This window comes from Heptranchias perlo, chromosome 32 (genome assembly GCF_035084215.1).
Source record: "Heptranchias perlo isolate sHepPer1 chromosome 32, sHepPer1.hap1, whole genome shotgun sequence".
Taxonomy (NCBI): Eukaryota; Metazoa; Chordata; class Chondrichthyes; order Hexanchiformes; family Hexanchidae; genus Heptranchias; species Heptranchias perlo.
Genome location: NC_090356.1, coordinates 18,875,198 through 18,894,091, shown reverse-complemented (window position 1 = coordinate 18,894,091; position 18,894 = coordinate 18,875,198). Strand labels below are relative to the sequence as shown.

At 48.3% G+C, this 18,894-nt stretch overlaps 1 protein-coding gene across 1 annotated transcript in view; it reads right to left on the bottom strand.

Annotated features, from left to right (window-relative positions):
• Positions 1-18,894, bottom strand: part of LOC137301119 (rootletin-like) — a 90,565-nt gene that overhangs the window by 46,354 nt on the left and 25,317 nt on the right. Inside the window, exons 8-21 of the mRNA XM_067970544.1 lie at positions 17,905-18,011; positions 16,959-17,186; positions 14,291-14,387; positions 13,753-13,857; positions 12,051-12,281; positions 10,847-11,046; positions 9,757-9,939; positions 9,498-9,642; positions 8,333-8,479; positions 7,520-7,750; positions 7,121-7,314; positions 5,930-6,057; positions 4,973-5,142; positions 4,208-4,387 (exon numbers count right to left, since the gene is read on the bottom strand). Coding sequence (XP_067826645.1) covers positions 4,208-4,387; positions 4,973-5,142; positions 5,930-6,057; positions 7,121-7,314; positions 7,520-7,750; positions 8,333-8,479; positions 9,498-9,642; positions 9,757-9,939; positions 10,847-11,046; positions 12,051-12,281; positions 13,753-13,857; positions 14,291-14,387; positions 16,959-17,186; positions 17,905-18,011 — 2,346 coding nt within the window. The remainder of the gene's footprint in view (positions 1-4,207; positions 4,388-4,972; positions 5,143-5,929; positions 6,058-7,120; positions 7,315-7,519; positions 7,751-8,332; positions 8,480-9,497; positions 9,643-9,756; positions 9,940-10,846; positions 11,047-12,050; positions 12,282-13,752; positions 13,858-14,290; positions 14,388-16,958; positions 17,187-17,904; positions 18,012-18,894) is intronic.

The following is an 18,894-nucleotide window of genomic DNA, read 5'->3' as shown; positions in this document are numbered from 1 at the left end:
TTAATGTCCAGCCCAGGCTGATGGGATGAAAGCTGGCTGGAAGGTCCCTACATGAAATAGCTAGGCAGACTCCACCCAGCTGCTAGTGGACATCTACTCACAGCACAAAATTGTTCATAATTTGGAGAGCCCATGGGATGGCTGGTGTGGGAAATGGAAACCGTCACACTGGTGCAGGTTAGGTCAGTGCAAAGAAAACATTACTCTGCACCTAACCTGTGCTATGCCTGACCTGGGAGTGCTTAAATGCACTGGGTACCTGAAATGGAAAATGTTCCATTCCCCATTGAGCACTAAATCCCTCACCTTGAAGAGCATAACGGCCACAAAAATAAATTTGTAAAGCAGCCTTAACTTGAAGCTGTAGACGAGTTGAACCTCCACTGACTGCAGCTGTTGCACTTGTTGTTGAGTTTGAATGGTTGAAATCACAGAGATGCCCTCAGTAAACCACAACCATGTTACATGGGAACAGGAGGAGGCCATTCAGCCTCTTCGGCCATTCAATTAGATCATGTCTAATCTGTATCTTAACTCCATCCACATCCTTTAATACCCATGCCTAAGGGTCTAAATTAATAAGCAGAACCTCAAAGGTAATAATCTCTGGATTACTACCTAAGCCATGTGCAAATTGGCATAGGGACAAACAGATCAGAGAGTTAAATGCGTGGCTCAAAGAGTGGTGTGGGAGACAGGGGTTTCAATTCATGGGGCATTGGCACCAGTATTGGGTAAAGAGGGAGCTGTTCCATTGGGACGGACTCCACTTAAACCGGGCTGAGACCAGGGTAATGGCGAATCAAATAACTAGGGCTGTAGATAGGGCTTTAAACTAAAAAGGTTGGGGGGGGGGGGGGGGGAAAGAGAGGAGAGGGTGCAGTGAGGGAAAATTTAGAAATCTGATGAGAAAAGTCAAGACAACAGAGCAGTGTAGTGATTTGGGTAAAGATAAGCAGAGTGTGCCAGGAAGGGACAGAGAGTTTACAAATAATAGAGCATCAACAAGTAAGGTCAAAGCAGGAAAAAATGGTAAAAAGTAAAAATTAAAGGCTCTTTATCTGAATGCACGGAGCATTCGTAAGAAGATAGATGAATTAGATGCACAAATAGAGATAAATGTGTTTGATCTAATAGCCATTACAGAGACATGGTTGCAAAGTGACCAAGATTGGGAACTATATATTCCAGGGTACATGACATTTAGAAAAGACAGGCAGAATGGAAAAGGAGGGGGTGTAGCCCCAATAATAAAGGATGACATTAGGACAGTGGTGAAAAAGGATCTTGGCTCGGAAGATCAGGAAGTAGAATCACAATTGGTGGAAATAAGAAATAACAAGGGGCAGAAAACACTAGTGGGAGTAGTTTAAAGGCCCTCTAATAGTAGCTATATGAAATAACAGCAGCTTGTAACAAAGGTAATGCAGTAATCATGTGGGACTTTAATCTTCATACAGACTGGGCAAATCAAATTGGCAAAGGTAGTTTGGGAGACAAGTTCACGGAATGCATTCAAGACAGTTTCCTAGAGCAATACGTCATGGAACCAATGGCTATTTTAGATCTTGTATTATGTAATGAGACAGGATTAATTAGTAATCTCACAGTAAAGGATCCTCTGGGGAAGAGCAATCATAATATGATATTGATAATCACATTGAGTTTGAGAGTGACGTACTTAAGTCCGAAACTAGAGTCTTAAATATAAATAAAGCCAATTATATAGGCATGAGGGGCGAGTTGGCGAAGGTAGATTGGGAAATTAAATTAAAGGGTATGATGGTTGAAAATCAACGGCAACATTTAAAGAAATATTTCAATATTCTCAACAAATATATATTCCATTGCGAAATAAAAACTCCACGGAGAAAGTGATCCACCCGTGGCTAACTAAAGAAGTTGAGGATGATATTAGATTAAAAGAAGAGGCCTATAATGTTGCCAAGAAGAGTAATAAGCCTGTGGATTGGAGGAGTTTTAGAAACCAGCAAAGGACGACCAAAAAATTGACAAAATGGGAGAAAATAGAATATGAAAGTAAACTAGCAAGAAATATAACAACGAATTGTAAGAGCTTCTACAAGTATGTAAAAAGGAAGAGAGTAGCAAATGTAAATGTTGGTCCCCTAGAATCTGAGACAGGAAAAATTATAATGGGGAATCAGGAAATGGCAGGTGCGTTAAACAAATATTTTGTATCTGTCTTCACAGAAGACACAAAAAGCATACCAGAAATAATGGGGAACCAAGGGGCTAATAAGAGTAAGGAACTTAAAGTAATTATTATCAGTAGAGAAAAAGTACTTAAGAAACTAATGGGACAAAAAGCCCATAAATCCCCTGGACCCAATGACCTACATCTAGGGTTCTAAAAGAGGTGGCTGCAGAAATCGTGGATGCATTGGTTATGATCTTCCAAAATTCTCGGGATTCTGGAACGGTCCCAGGGGATTGGAAGGTAGCAAATGTAACCCCGCTATTCAAGAAAGGAGGGAGTGAGAAAACAGGGAACTACAGGCCAGTTAGCCTGACATCAGTCGTCAGTTAAATGCTGGAATCCATTATTAAGGAAGTGGTAACAGAGCACTTAGAACATCATAATATGATTAGGCAGAGTCAACATGGTTTTATGATAGGGAAATCGGGTTTGGCAAACTTATTAGAGTTTTTTGAGGATATAAGTAGCAGGGTAGATAAAGTGGATATAGTATATTTGGATTTCCAAAAGGCATTCGATAAGGTGCCACATAAAAGGTTGCTACGCAAGATAAGGCCTCGTGGTTTCGGGTAACATTTAAGCATTGATAGAGGATTGGTTAACGGACAGAAAACTGAGAGTAGGGGTCATTCTCAGGTTGGCAGGCTGTAACTAGTGGGGTACCGCAAGGATCGGTGCTTGGGCCTCAGCTATTTACAATCTATATAATGACTTGGATGAAGGGACCGAGTATAGTGTATCCAAGTTTGCTGACGATACAAAGCTAGGTGGGAAAGTAAGCTGTGAGGAGGACACAAAGAGTCTGCAAGGGGATATAGGTAGGTTAAGTGAGTGGACAAGAAGGTAGCAGATGGAGTATAATCTGGGGAAATGTGAGGTTATTTGGTAGGAAGAATAGAAAAACAGAATATTTTTTAAATGGTGAGAAACTATTAAATGTTGGTGTCCAGAGAGATTTGGGTGTCCTGGTACAAGAAACACAAAAAGTTAGCATGTTGGTACAGCAAGCAATTAGGAAAGCAAATGGCATGTTGGCCTTTATTGCAAGGAGGTTGGAGTACAAGAGCAAGGAAGTCTTACTACAATTGTACAGGGCTTTGGTGAGACCTCACCTGGAGTACTGCATACAGTTTTGGTCTCCTTATCTAAGGAAGGATATACTTGCCTTAGAGGTGGTGCAACGAAGGCTCACTAGATTAACTCCTGGGATGATAGGATTGTCCTATGAGGAGAGGTTGAGTAGAATGGGCCTATACTCTGGAATTTAGAAGAATGAGAGGTGATCGCATTGAAACATATAAGATTCTGAGGGGGCTTGACAGGGTAGAAGCTGAGAGGTTGTTTCCCCTGGCTGGAGAGTCTAGAACTAGAGGGCATAGTTGCAGGATAAGGGGTCGGCCATTTAAGACTGAGATGAGGAGGCATTTCTTCACTCAGAGGGTTGTGAATCTTTGGAATTCTCTACCCCAGAGGGTTGTGGATGCTGAGTCGTTGAGTATATTCAAGGCTGAAATTGATAAATTTTTGGACTGTAGGGGAATCAAGAGATATGGTGATCGGGCAGGAAAGTGGAGTTGAGGTCGAAGATCAGCCATGATCTGATTGAATGGCGGAGCAGGCTTGAGGGGCCGTATGGCCTATTCCTGCTCCTATTTCTTATGTTCTTATATTCTAACAAAGATCTATCAATCTCAGCCAGTTACGACAGTCCCCAGGTGATCAACGGCCTGTGTCACGAGTGGTTGGCTCCAGTGAGCAAATCAGAAAAGTAACAGAACACAGACAAAAAGTCGGGGCCAAGTCCAGTAAACTCAGGAGCAAGAGGGGGAACCCAATCGCTAGCCATCCCACACTGCGAGAAAGAATTCCCAACTGATCCTTGCCTGTAAACACCTCACACCCTTTACTCTTCAATAAATCCAAATGCTGAGGAGGTGGAGCAGGTAATGGGATGTGGGGTTCTCATCCCCGTCTTCTGATCCCTACCTGCTGCTTCTCATTTTCAGCCAACAGCAGAGTCTCGTCCCGCTCCTGCTGCAGGGTCGTGATCTCTTCACTCAATTCTTCTTTCTCAGCTTCAAACCGAGCACAGAGCTCCTCACGTTCCTGCTTCAGCTGGTGAACCAACTCCTCACGCTCATCCTCCAGCCCCAAACGCAAGGTTTCCTGCAACAGAGAAATGGACACAACCTCTTCAGGTCAAAGCCCTCCCACACCGGCACAGGTCTTTCGACTGCCACTCAAAAGCACAGAACTCCAGCCGCTAAATTCCTCTGCTGAAGGTACTGACTCTTGCTCTGTACAGTTCTATGGCCATTGGTTGCCCTCTGGTACTTCACCCAAGCAGTCATTCTTCAAGTGTGAGTCTAGACAATAGGTGTCAGAAGGCTATTTGACTGCAGAGGGCAGAACAGCCAAGCCCAATCCTATCCTCTTCTGATGCCGCCACAGGTGCACTTTCCAGCAGACACTGGATAGCGATCAGGAGTGGGCACCCTGGATGACTCCCCTCCCTAACCCAGGGACTGTGGATAATTACAGTGCCCCAGCTGCCATCAACTAGCTCACATCAGATAAGAGATGGAACCTCAGGCTGCCCTTGGTCTGTGTCTGAGCATTTTCCAGTTTATATATAGAGAGGTTGGGTGATGACACCAGACACGTCTGCAACAGTACCAGTCAGTGGCTAATTACAACTCTCCCCATTTAAGAAGGTCTCATCATACTCCAAACCACTGGCCTCCCGGTTACCTTCTCTCGCTGCAGTCGATCCACGTCCTCCTCATGAGCAGTCTGTTCATTTTTCAAAGCCACTTGTGCTTCATGCTCAGTTTGGGAAAGTTTCTGCGTGAGCATCTCCTTATCTCGTTCCACTTTGGTCAGCTCGACCTCCATTTCCTTCCGTATACGGTTACTCTCAACTGAGGTACAAACAGAATCAATGGAGGGTCACCGGTGCAGCTATTTAGCAGGATTGGGGCAGTAGGATGAGGCATTGCGGTGGCGGGGTGGGGGGGGGGGATGGTGGGACGGAGATCGTGGGCCGGGGCCACAAGGTGGAGCAGTGGGACGGGGACAGCGGGACGGGGACAGTGGAAAGGGGACAGTGGGACAGTGATGGTGGGACAGTGATGGTGGGGCTGGGACAGTGGAGTGGTAAGTGCTTGCCAATTACTAAATACGGAAGGGTGGGTGCGTGGGATTTTCCCCCAGTTTTCTCCCCTCCTCTCCTGAAGGCACTGACTCCAGCTTGGATACAGTTCCCAGGGTGCCAGCAGCCCTGCAGCACCTCATGCGGGTGCGAGCCTAGGCAGTGAGTATCAGAAGGCGAGTTGGCAATGGGAGGACATCAAAGCTGAGCCAGATCCTGTCCTCACCCAACAGCCTCACGTGCATACCTCCGGCTGGGGTCACCACGGCAATGAGCAGCAGGATCCCTCGGCTGCTTTTTATTCTTCCCTGACCCTGTGCGTTAGGCCACGTGTAAAGCTCCAACCGCTGCCCGCTGAGATCACCTAACACAACATAAACCTAGGATTTTCGCTCCCACCAGCTCGACTTCGAGCGAGGCATTAAAAGTATCATTGCAGAAGAGTGAGTATAGGGAGAGGGAGAGATTTACCATTTAGTCACAGTTTTTGCCCAAATTGGCCCAGTTTATAAAGTAATTCTTTCCCCTGCTGTTTCCATCCCCTGTGACGGTCTTACCTTGCAGGGCCTCTTTGGCCAGGAGTAAAATCTGGTGCTCTCCTTCAAGCTGTTCCTTTCGTGCCTCCAGCAGAACCAGCTGCTGCTGGGTGTCAAACAGGTTAGTCTCCAGGGCCTCCTTCTCAGACCTGACAGGACCAGAGACACAGTCAGAAAGGGTGAGCGTGGCCACCAGGAACTTAAGTTAAAGATAAGGTTTTTGCCTCATTAATCATACTGTTTCTTGTTTGAACATAAAAGGAAAATACAATTAGGCTGCAAGAGTTTATATTGGGGCCTGGGACAGGATGAAACCTGTCTGGTATGGCACAGGTCGTGTGCACTGACAATCCCCAACAACACCTCTCGGGGCTGTACACTACTCCATGAGTCGGCTTTGATTTTCAACCTTTTTGATGGTGAGCTCTGTGCACTCCTCACTGTTTAATCACCTATGATCTAGGATTCTATGATGTGGAATGACTGTACAAACCATAACTAGAACCTTACTTCACCTTTAAATTGACAAACCAAATTAATAGACCGCTTCCTATGGATTGAGGATATCAGAGAGTGTTACAGTGAGGAATGCAGGGTATATCAGAGTGTTACAGTGAGGAATGCGGGGTATATCAGAGTGTTACAGTGAGGAATGCGGGGTATATCAGAGAGTGTTTCAGTGAGGAGTGTGGGGTATATGAGAGGTTATTACAATGAGGAGTGCGGCATATATGAGAGATTATCAGTGAGGAGTGTGGGGTATATGAGAGGTTATTACAGTGAGAAGTATGGGGTATATGAGAGGTTATTACAGTGAGGAGTGCGGGGTATATGAGAGATTATTACAGTGAGGAGTGTGGAGTATGTTAGAGAGTGCTACAGTAAGGAGCGTGGGGTATATCAGAGTATTACAGTGAGGGATGTGGAGTATATCAGAGTATTACAGTGAGGGATGTGGAGTATATCAGAGTATTACAGTGAGGGATGTGGAGTATATCAGAGTATTACAGTGAGGGATGTGGAGTATATCAGAGTATTACAGTGAGGGATGTGGAGTATGTCAGAGAGTGTTACAGTGAGGAGCGTGGGATATAACAGTGTTACGGTGAAGGGCTTGACATAACAGATATATCACATACATTTTGCTTTTGTATTGAACAGAGGGAGGCAGCTACTCTTCATTCCCACCACCAAACTTGTGCTTGTACCCACCTGAGACCGGCTCCTTCCTCTGCCAGCGCCCTGTTCTCACGCTCAGATGCCGTGAGCTGAACCACAAGGCTGGCCTTCTCCCTGGTCAGTTCTTCCTTTTCTTTGGCTGAACGGAGCAGCGACTCACTGTGATGCTCAATCTCACGGCGAACCTGAACCAACTCCTCATTCAGACTGTTCTTTTGTCGAGTTACCTGTGTGAAAACAGATGAAAAGCATTGAATTCTGTCCCAAATCTTACTCATTGCGTAACTGTTTTTGCTCATTCAGTAGGGTAAGGATGACTTGCTGTGTAACTATTTGAAGTGGCTGTTTATTCAGCGGGGTAAGGATTACTTGCTGTGTAACTATACGGAATGGCTATTTAGTCAGCAGGATTTATAATAGCAGTTTCTCTACCTGTCCCAGCTGTTCCTGCAGCTCCCCCTTTTCCCGCTGATGCGTCATCAGGTCCTGCTCAAGTTTCTCGCGGCTCTGCTCCACGATCTGCAGGGAGTGATCCAGGCCATGACGTTCAGTGTGCAGGTCCAGCTTCTCTTGTTCCAGTCGGACTAACTCGTCACGGATCGAGGCCTTCTCCTGTTCAACTTCTTTCTTCTGACCCAACAGTGTAGCCTTCTCATCCTCTAGCTGCAAGTATACAAGAGGGCAGAGAAAAAAAGAGCCAAACCACTGGTTGGTGCGCACTAGCTCACATCTTGGTCTGCAGTCACTTTGACAACTTACTAAAGAACTCCTCCGATGGTTCAGTGACGATCTGCACTGCCCAATGTGGAACTGAGCCATACGGACCAGCAAGGTCCAAGGTCCCAGGTTCTACCACAGTCTGGACTGAGTTAGCTGAGCTCAGCTGTAGCAGCAATAGAAGTCCTGTAGTTGGCTTTAGTGTCCCTTGGTTAGGGAGGGGAAGATAAGCGCGACTTCCTGAGACTGATCACTGCCCTTTGACCCTTCTGGAAAGAGCATATGTGTGAATGTCAGATGATGACAGAATTGAGCTTGGCTGTGAGGCTGTCCACAGTTGAATAGCTCACTGTCACTCATTGTGAAGGCTCACACACAAAGAATGGTCGTATGATGAGGTACAGGAGGGCTGCTGGTTCCTTTGGAACTGTATTCCAGCAAGAGTCAGTGCCTTTGGGAGAATGGGGGGTGGAAGGGGAACTGAGAAGAGCTTGAGGGATGGTTTCCTGTCGTGAACTGTTTTATTACCTGCAGGATGATTTTGTTGAGTTCCACTTTGTCCTGGACCAGCCCCTCGTTGAAGGCACTCATCTTGGACAGAGAATCCCGGAGAGAAGCTTGTTCTGTCCTCAGCTTGTTCAGGACAAGCTCCATCTCAGCGTTTGCAGTCTCCACCTTGGAAGGAGCAAGCAGTTCCATCATTAAATCCGGCACATCCCCAAAACCAAACGTTCCCCATTTTATGCTCAGGATTACTCGCTAAAAAACAGCAAACAGAGGAGAATATTCCATCTGATCTCTGTTCAACACACACACACACAACTTCAGATGGGTGATATAATTCTGTCTCCAGGTGAGCGGACTTTCTACCTCTACATTTCGTGTCCTGTGTGGCTGCAGGGTGGGGCTCCGCTGACGACAGTGGCTCTCTGCCATGGTCGCAGCTGCCCAGGGAACATGTGAAGTTGCCAAGTCGTTAGAAAATAGCGACCAGCAGAAGATTACCCTCAATGTTTCACTGCAATCACCAAAACACTTTTTGGAGATGCAGCACAGGTCTCCTTCACATGGCCTGTCCTTCAATGTGAACTTGACCTTCACCAAGACTCGTGCTCCAGTTTCGCAGTCTAACTCTGGTCCATTGGAAATTAGACAGGTAAATTACAGAATGGGATAAAGTCAAAAGACAGAGCTACCCACAGTGGCTTAGTTGGTAAATACAACCCCTGGTATTTGGCTCAACTACACAAACCAGGCAGATCTGAGAGTCAATTCTTGGTTTGTGCTGAGTTAGCTGATCTCATCCAGGGCTCTACAATTGGGATCAGCACCTCAGGGTTAGGGAGGGAAAAATCAGACAGGATTCCTGCTCCTGATCACTATCTGGATCACTCCTCCTGGAAATCCATGTGTGTGGGCATTGGGTGCCAACGAGATCAGGTTCAATTGTGATGCCTCCCTCCCCCATCACGTGCCCTGCCAATACTCACTGCCCAAAGCTCACACATGAAGAATGGCTGTTTGGGCAAATTACCAAGGAGACCCAGTGCCCGTGAAACTCTATCCCGACACGAGTCGGCACCTTCCAGAGAGGAGGATAGAAACTGGAGGGGGGGGGGGGGGCGGGGGGGAGTCACATCTCATGTATAATTATAGCCTGGATGTGCAATTCCTCCTCATTTTCCAAGTTTACCTTGGACAGTGCCTCTTCAATCCCAGCCTTCTCGTTCTCCAGCACCTCCTTGTCCAGCGAGGCCTTGCTCAAGGCCTCCTTCACCAGAATCAGCTCCTTTTTCACACTCGAGTTCTTTGCTTCCAGCTGCTCAAGCACCTTGTGGCTGATGGAGAAAAGCACACAAAACGTTCAGGCGGGTCAGGCCTGAGGGGCACCCCCCCCAAACAAAGTGAGCTTGCAGGCCTCACTTCAATTCCGAATCCCCAGCCTCACTCACCCTCGCTCGATTTCTTTCTGTGCCCTCTCCTTGTCCTTCAGGATGTCCTCCTTCTGGTCCTCCAGGTTGTCTCGCTGACGCTGCAGTTCACCGTTGGCCAGCTGCAGTTTCTCGTTCTCCTGCTGCGCCATCTCCACCTGCTGTTGGAGGGACTGAACAGACTTCTCCAAATTTGACTTCTCACTTTTAGAAAGAAAAACCGTGAGATAGGCCAGGCCGATAAGGAGGGGGCAGATGTGCAGTTGATCAGTTAAGGATTATTAAACTATTGCTGTTTTTCAGGTTCTATTTTTAGCATCAAAAAGTGGGAGCAAATCAGAAGGGAAAAAATTTGAATCTCCAAAAAAAAACTTGGCCGTTCTGAGAAAGTCAACAAAAATCAGTATTTATTTGGAAAAAATAAAACAAGTAATGGATTAAAAGAAACATCACTTTATTAATGAATCTAATTACTGAGACTCTGGACCAATTGTACGAGGCACAGATAAGCTAGAAACGGAGCTACATCCCAGAGGTGTAGGAATGTTGTTAATCGACAGCACCATCCTTAATGTTATTTTTAAATTTTCAAATAATGGTGAGTACTTCAGTCCTGACAAAATATTAGGATCCACTTTCAGATGTAGATGGGGTCAAGGGTCAAAGTAGTGCAGTTTGGTATGAGGCTGCTCAAAGCCCTCAAATTTCTTTCCTACTTGGAGCAGCCGCTGAGTATGTGTGCCCTGATCTTCTTTAGGCCTTGTACAATCCCACTGATCAATGAGCTCTTTCAAAGAGCCGGCACAGGCACAATGGGCTGAAAGGCCTCCTCCTGTGCTGTGCCTACTTTGATAACCAGTAGCTGACAGCTGCTGTACCTGACCTGGGATGGCTCGGTGCTGACACAGGGTGCCTGAAACAAGAGGTGGTCCATTCCACAGCACTAACATCCCTCACTCTGATCAGCATAACATTCATGGGGCGAGAAAAAAAAGAGACGAGAAAAAAAATCTATCGTGTTTGGAGGAAGTCGCGTGATAAAGCTCATCACAACAGAGACCCAGATATCGGCTGGGACAAGGACAGGGACCAGCACCACCTGCAGTCTCACCTTTCCAGTATGTCCGCAGAAGAACGGAAACGGTTGGCGTTGCGCTTGGCATCGTCCTTGGCTCGCACCGAGTCCTCGGTCTCCTCCCTGAGCTTTAGGATCAGCTGTTCCAGTGCCCGACGTTCGTTCTCACCGTCGCCCAACTGCTTCTTTAGACTGGCCAACGAGTCTTGGGTTGCCTCGTACTTTGCACGCAGTTCCTGTTGGGACAAACCACAAAATGTTTTAGGAGTCACCGAGGATTTAACAAGAATGTCGGTGCTATCTAAAAAGAGGGGTCACAGTTTGTAACCCCGGCTACGCCTTTTACCGAACAATCAGCAGGAAGTGTGGGACCCGTTAGTTGGTGATCTGAGCCCGAGAGAGCTGAACTCCCATTGAGAGGGTCCAATGTTCCAATGTTACAGTGCTGCATGGGGCTCCCAATTAGCAATCCAAAGGCTGAATCCCAGGCTTGCTGGTCCAATTCCTCTCACAGTGCACTGGGAAGGTAAAGACTGTGGGATCAGCAGAGTCTCACGGAGAACATGCATCATCTAAACAGGGTATTGCTGGCCAGCGAGGGTTTAGCATGAGAGGAAAACTGTCCCATTCCCAAATGTGTCAGCAAGAACCCAATGGAGGAAAAGGGTTGATCAAACATGTCTTCGAACATGTCTAACCATTGTCTAAATTTTGCTCCTGTTCAGTTGCCAGCATCGTTGGTGAGAATGGCAACAACTAAACAAATCCCACCCCTGGTCTGTGCTGAGTTAACTGATCTCAGCCAGGGCAGTAGCGGGGGAGGTATTATTGGCCTCAGTGCTCTTGGGTTACAGAGGGGAAACTGAGCCAGGGCTCCCGCTCTTGAATCTTGCGGGAAAGTGCAAACGTGGATGGCGGGCGAAACAAGACGAGGCGATACCCTCCACCGCTGAATATTCTGCCGACACTCACTGTCTAGGCTCAAATGGACATTTGGGTGAGGTACCAAAAGGTGACCACAGAACTGTCCCCCAACACGAGTCAGCACCTTCAGAAATACAAGAGGCAAAATTGGGGAGAAAAAACCAGGGCAGTGGATAAACTGAATGAAATTTCTTTCAATGCCGTCATTTCTTGATCTGTGAGGGCAAGAAAAATATTTTAAAACTAGAGAAGGGGCTCTTTTTCTTACAGACTCGTCCCATGATCGTGGACCTCAGGGCCTATGGTCTTTCTCTACCTGGATTAGTAGTTGCCTCTTCTGCACCGCGGCCTGGACAGCTGAGTACATGGAGTCGGTGAAGGCTGGGGACAGGTTGCGGCGAGGAGAGGTCCGTCGGCGTGGAGACGGCGTGCGCAAGCTGGACGAGAACCCCAAGGAGCTAAACAAAGAGGATTCCATTTCCGTGACGTCGCCAGTCTGTTCGGCAGATGTGAGCTGAACCCCACTGTCAGCGTCAGAAATAACGACCTGCGGAGAGAGTGCATTCAGCGGCGCTGTTTACCAACAACAGAGACAGCACAGTGACAGCCAACTATCCAGATTCTACAAAGTCAAACGCCTACCCCACTGTTTAACGACTTTAATGGACCGCATTAAAGTACCCTCCCCCGTGGAGTGACCAGGTTGGGAGACGTCTCCCCCGTGGAGTGACCAGGTTGGGAGACGTCTCCCCCGTGGAGTGACCAGGTTGGGAGACGTCTCCCCCGTGGAGTGACCAGGTTGGGAGACGTCTCCCCCGTGGAGTGACCAGGTTACAGACGTCTCCCCCGTGGAGTGACCAGGTTGGGAGACGTCTCCCCCGTGGAGTGACCAGGTTGGGAGACGTCTCCCCCGTGGAGTGACCAGGTTGGGAGACGTCTCCCCCGTGGAGTGACCAGGTTGGGAGACGTCTCCCCCGTGGAGTGACCAGGTTGGGAGACGTCTCCCCCGTGGAGTGACCAGGTTGGGAGACGTCTCCCCCGTGGAGTGACCAGGTTGGGAGACGTCTCCCCCGTGGAGTGACCAGGTTGGGAGACGTCTCCCCCGTGGAGTGACCAGGTTGGGAGACGTCTCCCCCGTGGAGTGACCAGGTTGGGAGACGTCTCCCCCGTGGAGTGACCAGGTTGGGAGACGTCTCCCCCGTGGAGTGACCAGGTTGGGAGACGTCTCCCCCATGGAGTGACCAGGTTGGGAGACGTCTCCCCCATGGAGTGACCAGGTTGGGAGACGTCTCCCCCGTGGAGTGACCAGGTTACAGACGTCTCCCCCGTGGAGTGACTCGGTTATAGACGTCTCCCCCGCGGAGTGACCAGTTTACAGACGTCTCCCCCGCGGAGTGACCAGGTTACAGACGTCTCCCCCGCGGAGTGACCAGGTTACAGACGTCTCCCCCGCGGAGTGACCAGGTTACAGACGTCTCCCCCGCGGAGTGACCAGGTTACAGACGTCTCCCCCGTGGAGTGACCAGGTTACAGACGTCTCCCCCGTGGAGTGACCAGGTTACAGAAGACATCTCTCCAGTGGAGTGACCAGGTTACAGACGTCTCTCTCATGGAGTGCATACCCTCCTGTGAATCTTTATTTACTACAGTAGAGAAACAATTAACAGCGAGTGAAGCAAACAGCCAAACCCTCTAATAAATGCTCATTCCCTCCCCTTTTCTCCTGTAGGTATTGATCAGTGTCAATGTTTTCTGCTTCTTATCCCAGGGACACCAAGGCTAACTGTAGCCACCCTCCCACTGTCCCGACTGAGATCAGGTAACTCAGCACAGACCACGATTCGAACCTGGGACTTCCTTGCTTTGTAAGGCGCAAATACTCAATTGGTAGTGCACTTATCAACTGAGCCACTGAGGCAGCTGTGATGAGCACTCTTAAAGGCACCACACAGTGACAAACCTAACCAGAACAATCTATTCAATCCGAGTCAGCACTCACTTGGCTCCGACACCCTCACCTGTGTGATGTCTCTCAGCATTTGATGCAGTGACTCCATCTCTGCTTTCACAGACTCAATCTCAGCTCCTTCCTGAACATCCTGTGCTTCAGCTCGGCTCGCCTCCTGCAACAACAAAGAACCCATCATTCAGCACCCATCACTTAACACCCGGGATCTATCTCCCAACATGTTCCATGCAAACCATCAGTTGGCACCTGGATCCCAGGACCAATTGCTCAGCATGGTGCCCACTCTGAATCAGGGTCTGAGAAATTCTTGCCTTGGTCTAATTGATTTAATTGAATGGCGGAGCCGGCTCAGGGGGTTAAACGGCCTACTCATGTTCCTATGTTTCTATGGACCGTAGGCTGCCACCTGCCTCGTTTTGGAGTGGACCATCCAGGCACTAAAGATCTGTCTTGCAAAACAAAAACCTATTTTTCCTCTTACTGAAGTGTCTCAATAATGTGGAGCTATTATTAAGGCTTTAAATGAATGTTCAACCGCAATCTTGGAGCTCGAGCCCCCAACCCTCCCCTGCATGTGGTTTACCCACCAGGTTCTCCACTGTCTGGCTCAGGCTGCTGATGGTCTTCTCCTTCTCACCGTTCTGGGTCTTCAGACGCTCAACGGTCACCATCAGCTCCGTGATTCTGAAAGAAATACTTGTATTTAATACAGCGTTTGACCAAAATTGTCTACAGGTCTCAAGGTGCTTCACACACTGAATTACATCTTTGGAGCGACTGCAATGCTGGAGTTGATGGGATACCTGGTCCCACTCAGTGAGCAGGGACTGGAATCCAACTAAGGGGTCTAAGGGAGTGTTACGGACTTGAAGGTCCTGGAACATCCTGCTGGAAAACCCGATGGGGGTGGGGGGGGGGGGGATGGGTAGGGAGGAGATTTCCCCTGTGCATGTGTGTTAGAAACCCATTGTAAAGGAAAGGAAAAATCTTGCATTTCTATAGCGCCTTCCATGACCTCAGGAAGTCCCAAAGCGCTTTACAGCCAATGAAGTACTTTTAAAGTGCAGTCACTGCTGTAATGTAGAGAAACAGTTCAAAGAACAGCTTTATAATTTCACCACAAAGGTTCATACAGGTCTCCGTGCCCCCCCACCCCCCAATACCAAACTGTTCTTAAGCACAGGGGAGTATCTGAGCCTCACACGGTAACATTGCTTTGCTGGTATCACTGTCTCTGAGCCAGGGACAGTGGCACTCCTTTAATATGCAGAGTTAATAAAAGATAACATGCTGCCCATGTGAACAAGGCAGGCACGACATTTTAATTTTGTTTAGTTTAGTTCTTTCCCTTTCCCCCGGCTCTGCATCTTAGCATCTTCCAGTTCTGATGAAAGGTCATCGACCTGAAATGTTAATTCTGCTTCTCTCTCCACAGATGCTGCCTCACCTGCTGAGTGTTTCCAGCATTTTCTGGTTTTATTTCAGATTTCCAGCATCCGCAGTACTTTGCTTTTATTTTAGTTTAGTCTTTTAGTTCGTTATAAAATAATCCTTTTGAAAAATAACAGTCATTACCAGGAAAATTCGTGCAAAATCAAGTCGTGTTGCAGCCACCCAGAGGCATCCAATGGCCTGTCTGCACAGATTTCTTTCCTTCTCCAATTTTCTCATTTACTCTCGTGGAGACACTGATCCTCGCCAGGATACGGAATCCCCCAGCACCAGTCACTCTCCGTACCCGCCCCGCATGAAGTGCCAGCAGATCTTTTTGATCGGCATGGGTACCATGTCTTCACCTGACATTCACGCACGCACACTTTCTAGTTGAAGTCACTGAACAGCGATCTGAAGTAGATTTTGCTCCCCCCCAGGGACTGCGCAGCTAAATCAGCAGCAAGCCTAGCTGGTACTCCGGCTGAGGATAGCCAACTGAACACAGACCCAGCAATGAACGTTCTTGGCCTGTCTGCCTCAGTGCCACACAGGGCCATCAGGGATCTGGGCAGATTCTTCTTTCGTGCACCAGGATTGGAGGCAAAATGGAACTGGAGGAGCCCATGAGAACATAGAGCAAGTTGACAGGATGGTAGGAATGGGGGAGGGGGAGCGTGCTGACTATTTTTTGGTGTCTTCTGTAAATGGGATGGTCTCCATGAAACAGTAGGCAACAAGAGTAAATCTCCATCTCTCAGCTCAGACATGGGAGGAAGGAGCAGCCCAGTTCAGATAACGCCAGGCTTTGGGCACCATCTGCTGCCGTGCTTGGTAACTGCAGCTTCAACTGGATGCATCAAAAACTAGGAGCAAAACCTTTTTAGATTGCATTGGCACAACTGTAGCATCAGTGTAAACTGGTTTTGCTTCGCACCGCCTCTAATTATAGTGTAAATGCAGCGTAAAGGCAGAGTCAGGGCCCATCCTGAAGGGCACAGTCTCATTCCACTTTGATTCAGAGTCAAGTTGGATCTTTAAACCAGATTTACACCACTCAAGTTTACTGTTGATGTGACACTCAACTGCACCCTTAAAATAAAGGTGAGAGTAAAAAGGAATGTGACACCCACATCTTTTGCTGCATATCAAAAAAAACTTTGAATTTGTATTTGCTTGGTGCAATCAGCTCAATAGGATGAAATTTAAAACACGTCATCAACAGGAGTGAAATCAATAAGGGGGCAAAGATCAGGTGCTTTTTGATAACTCAAAATATTATCCACTAATATTTTGTCCCAAACAATGTAACCACTCCCCCCCCCCACCCCATCCACAGGCTATGCCCATGTCACTATAAACCCCCCCACCCCAGACACTGTCTATCTGTCCATGTCACTACCTCTGCGGGAGCTACTGCCCTTTTAATTTATTTCTTTCTCTCTTCCTCTCCTGAAGGCACTGAATCTTTACTGAGGTACAGGGTCTATGGGTGCTGGCCACCTCCAGTACCATGAAGCCATTCTTGTGTGAGGTCAGAAGTGAGCATCGACAGGCTATTCAACCATGGAGGGTGTCACAGCCACATCCCTGCACTTTCCATCAGGGATCAGTAGCTAGCCACCAGGAGCAGGACCCCTGATCTGTATGACTCACTCCCACACTGGTGCATTTACCCACTGAGCCACCCAGGGAGCTTCAACCTGACTTTGTTTCCAAGTCACACCTTCCCATATTTAATCCCAAAGTTTATTTTATAGCGATTCACACATCCTGTGATGTAAAGCGACTGGCTGACTGTTGGAGCAGAGGTGCTGCACACACCTGGCATTCTGTTCGGCCTTTTCCCGGTCGTACTTGGCTTGCAGCTGGATCATTTCCCGCACCTTGTCCCGGAGCTGCTCCTCCAGCTGTGCAAGCTGGGCTGACTGTTTCTCCAGCGTCACTGTCGAGTTAGTCTCTGACAGGCGGAGGTGGCCGCTCAGGTTCAGGCACGAAGCGTGAATTGTACGCGAGGATTTTGCCAGGTCATTCCGCAGCTCGGAGAGATCCCTGGGGAAAATGCAGATCATTTCATCTCAGACAAAAGAACTCTCTCCCATCCCACAGGAACCTATTTAAATATGTTTATTACCTTCTGACACACCCCAAACCTGCCCTTCATGTACTTGTGAATCAAAGTCTCACACACACACACACTCACACACACACACACACACACACACACGGGATCAGACACTTGTCTGAGCTTAAACAAAGTCGAAAGGATAGATTCATTCTGGGATTGGTGCTGAGCATCTCTCTCCTCCTCCGCCTCCCAGTTTTCTCCCTCCCCCTGAAGGAGCTGCCTCGTGCTGGGTTACGCGATCCACAGAGGTCGGTCGCCTGCTGGTATGTCATAGAAGTGACCATTCTTCACCTGATAACCTAGTCAGTAGGTTCAGTATTGTATTTAACCCAGGGGGGCATCACAGTAAAGCTCCACCCTGTCCTCCTATGACGTCCCACCACACAGACTATTGAAGGAGTCAGTGAACAGTGATCAGGAGCAGGAACTCGAGCTGATTTTCCCCTCCTTAGATCTGCCAATTGCTGCACCATTGACCACAGCACTGACTGGGATGATAGCCAGGACATTGTAATAATATCTCAGCAAGACAGGGGCCAAACATCAAACACACAGCCAGAGCGCCCTCTGGCCCACACGCCATTCTCTGTATATGCTATGCCACACGCCATTCTCTGTATATGCTATGCCACAGTGTCTCACCGTTCACTGGCCGACTTTATCTCACCGAATTGACGTCTGAAACCCACAACCTTTCTCCATAGCGTCAGCAGGCGGTTGTGCTCGTTACTGAAGTACGTGTTAAAGGACTAAAAACAATCAAAGATACATAAAAATTGAAGAACTTATTCACTGACTCAACAATCCAGACTAGCACCGAAAAACATCGAGCAGACAGCGTGAGAGGGATGGGTATGTTGGAGAGTGATACAGTGAGGAGTATGGGGTATATCAGAGAGTGTTACAGTGAGGGGTATGGGTATATAAGAGAATGTTACAATGAGGAGTGAGGGGTATACAAGAGTGTTACAGCGAGCGTGTGGGATATTTCAGAGTTACACAGGGGTGGATCAGATAGTGTTACAGTGAGGGGTATACTCTTTTTCAAAATGTCCCCCAGCGAGTCTATTCAATATCCGTGTATTCCTAATTGTGTCTCCTCTGTAACCCACTGCTCCTAGCGGGCCTCCTCCGTAACCTACTGTTCCCCAGTGAGCCTCCTCCGTATCCCACTGTTCCCCAGTGAGCCTCCTCCGTATCCCACTGTTCCCCAGTGAGCCTCCTCCGTAACCCACTGTTCCCCAGTGAGTCTCCTCCGTAACCCACTGTTCCCCAGTGAGTCTCCTCCGTAACCCACTGTTCCCCAGTGAGTCTCCTCCGTAACCCACTGTTCCCCAGTGAGTCTCCTCCGTAACCCACTGTTCCCCAGTGAGTCTCCTCCGTAACCCACTGTTCCCCAGTGAGTCTCCTCCGTAACCCACTGTTCCCCAGTGAGTCTCCTCCGTAACCCACTGTTCCCCAGTGAGTCTCCTCCGTAACCCACTGTTCCCCAGTGAGTCTCCTCCGCAACCCAATGTTCCCCAGTGAGTCTCCTCCGTAACCCACTGTTCCCCAGTGAGTCTCCTCCGCAACCCAATGTTCCCCAGTGAGTCTCCTCCGTAACTCACTGTTCCCCAGTGAGTCTCCTCCGTA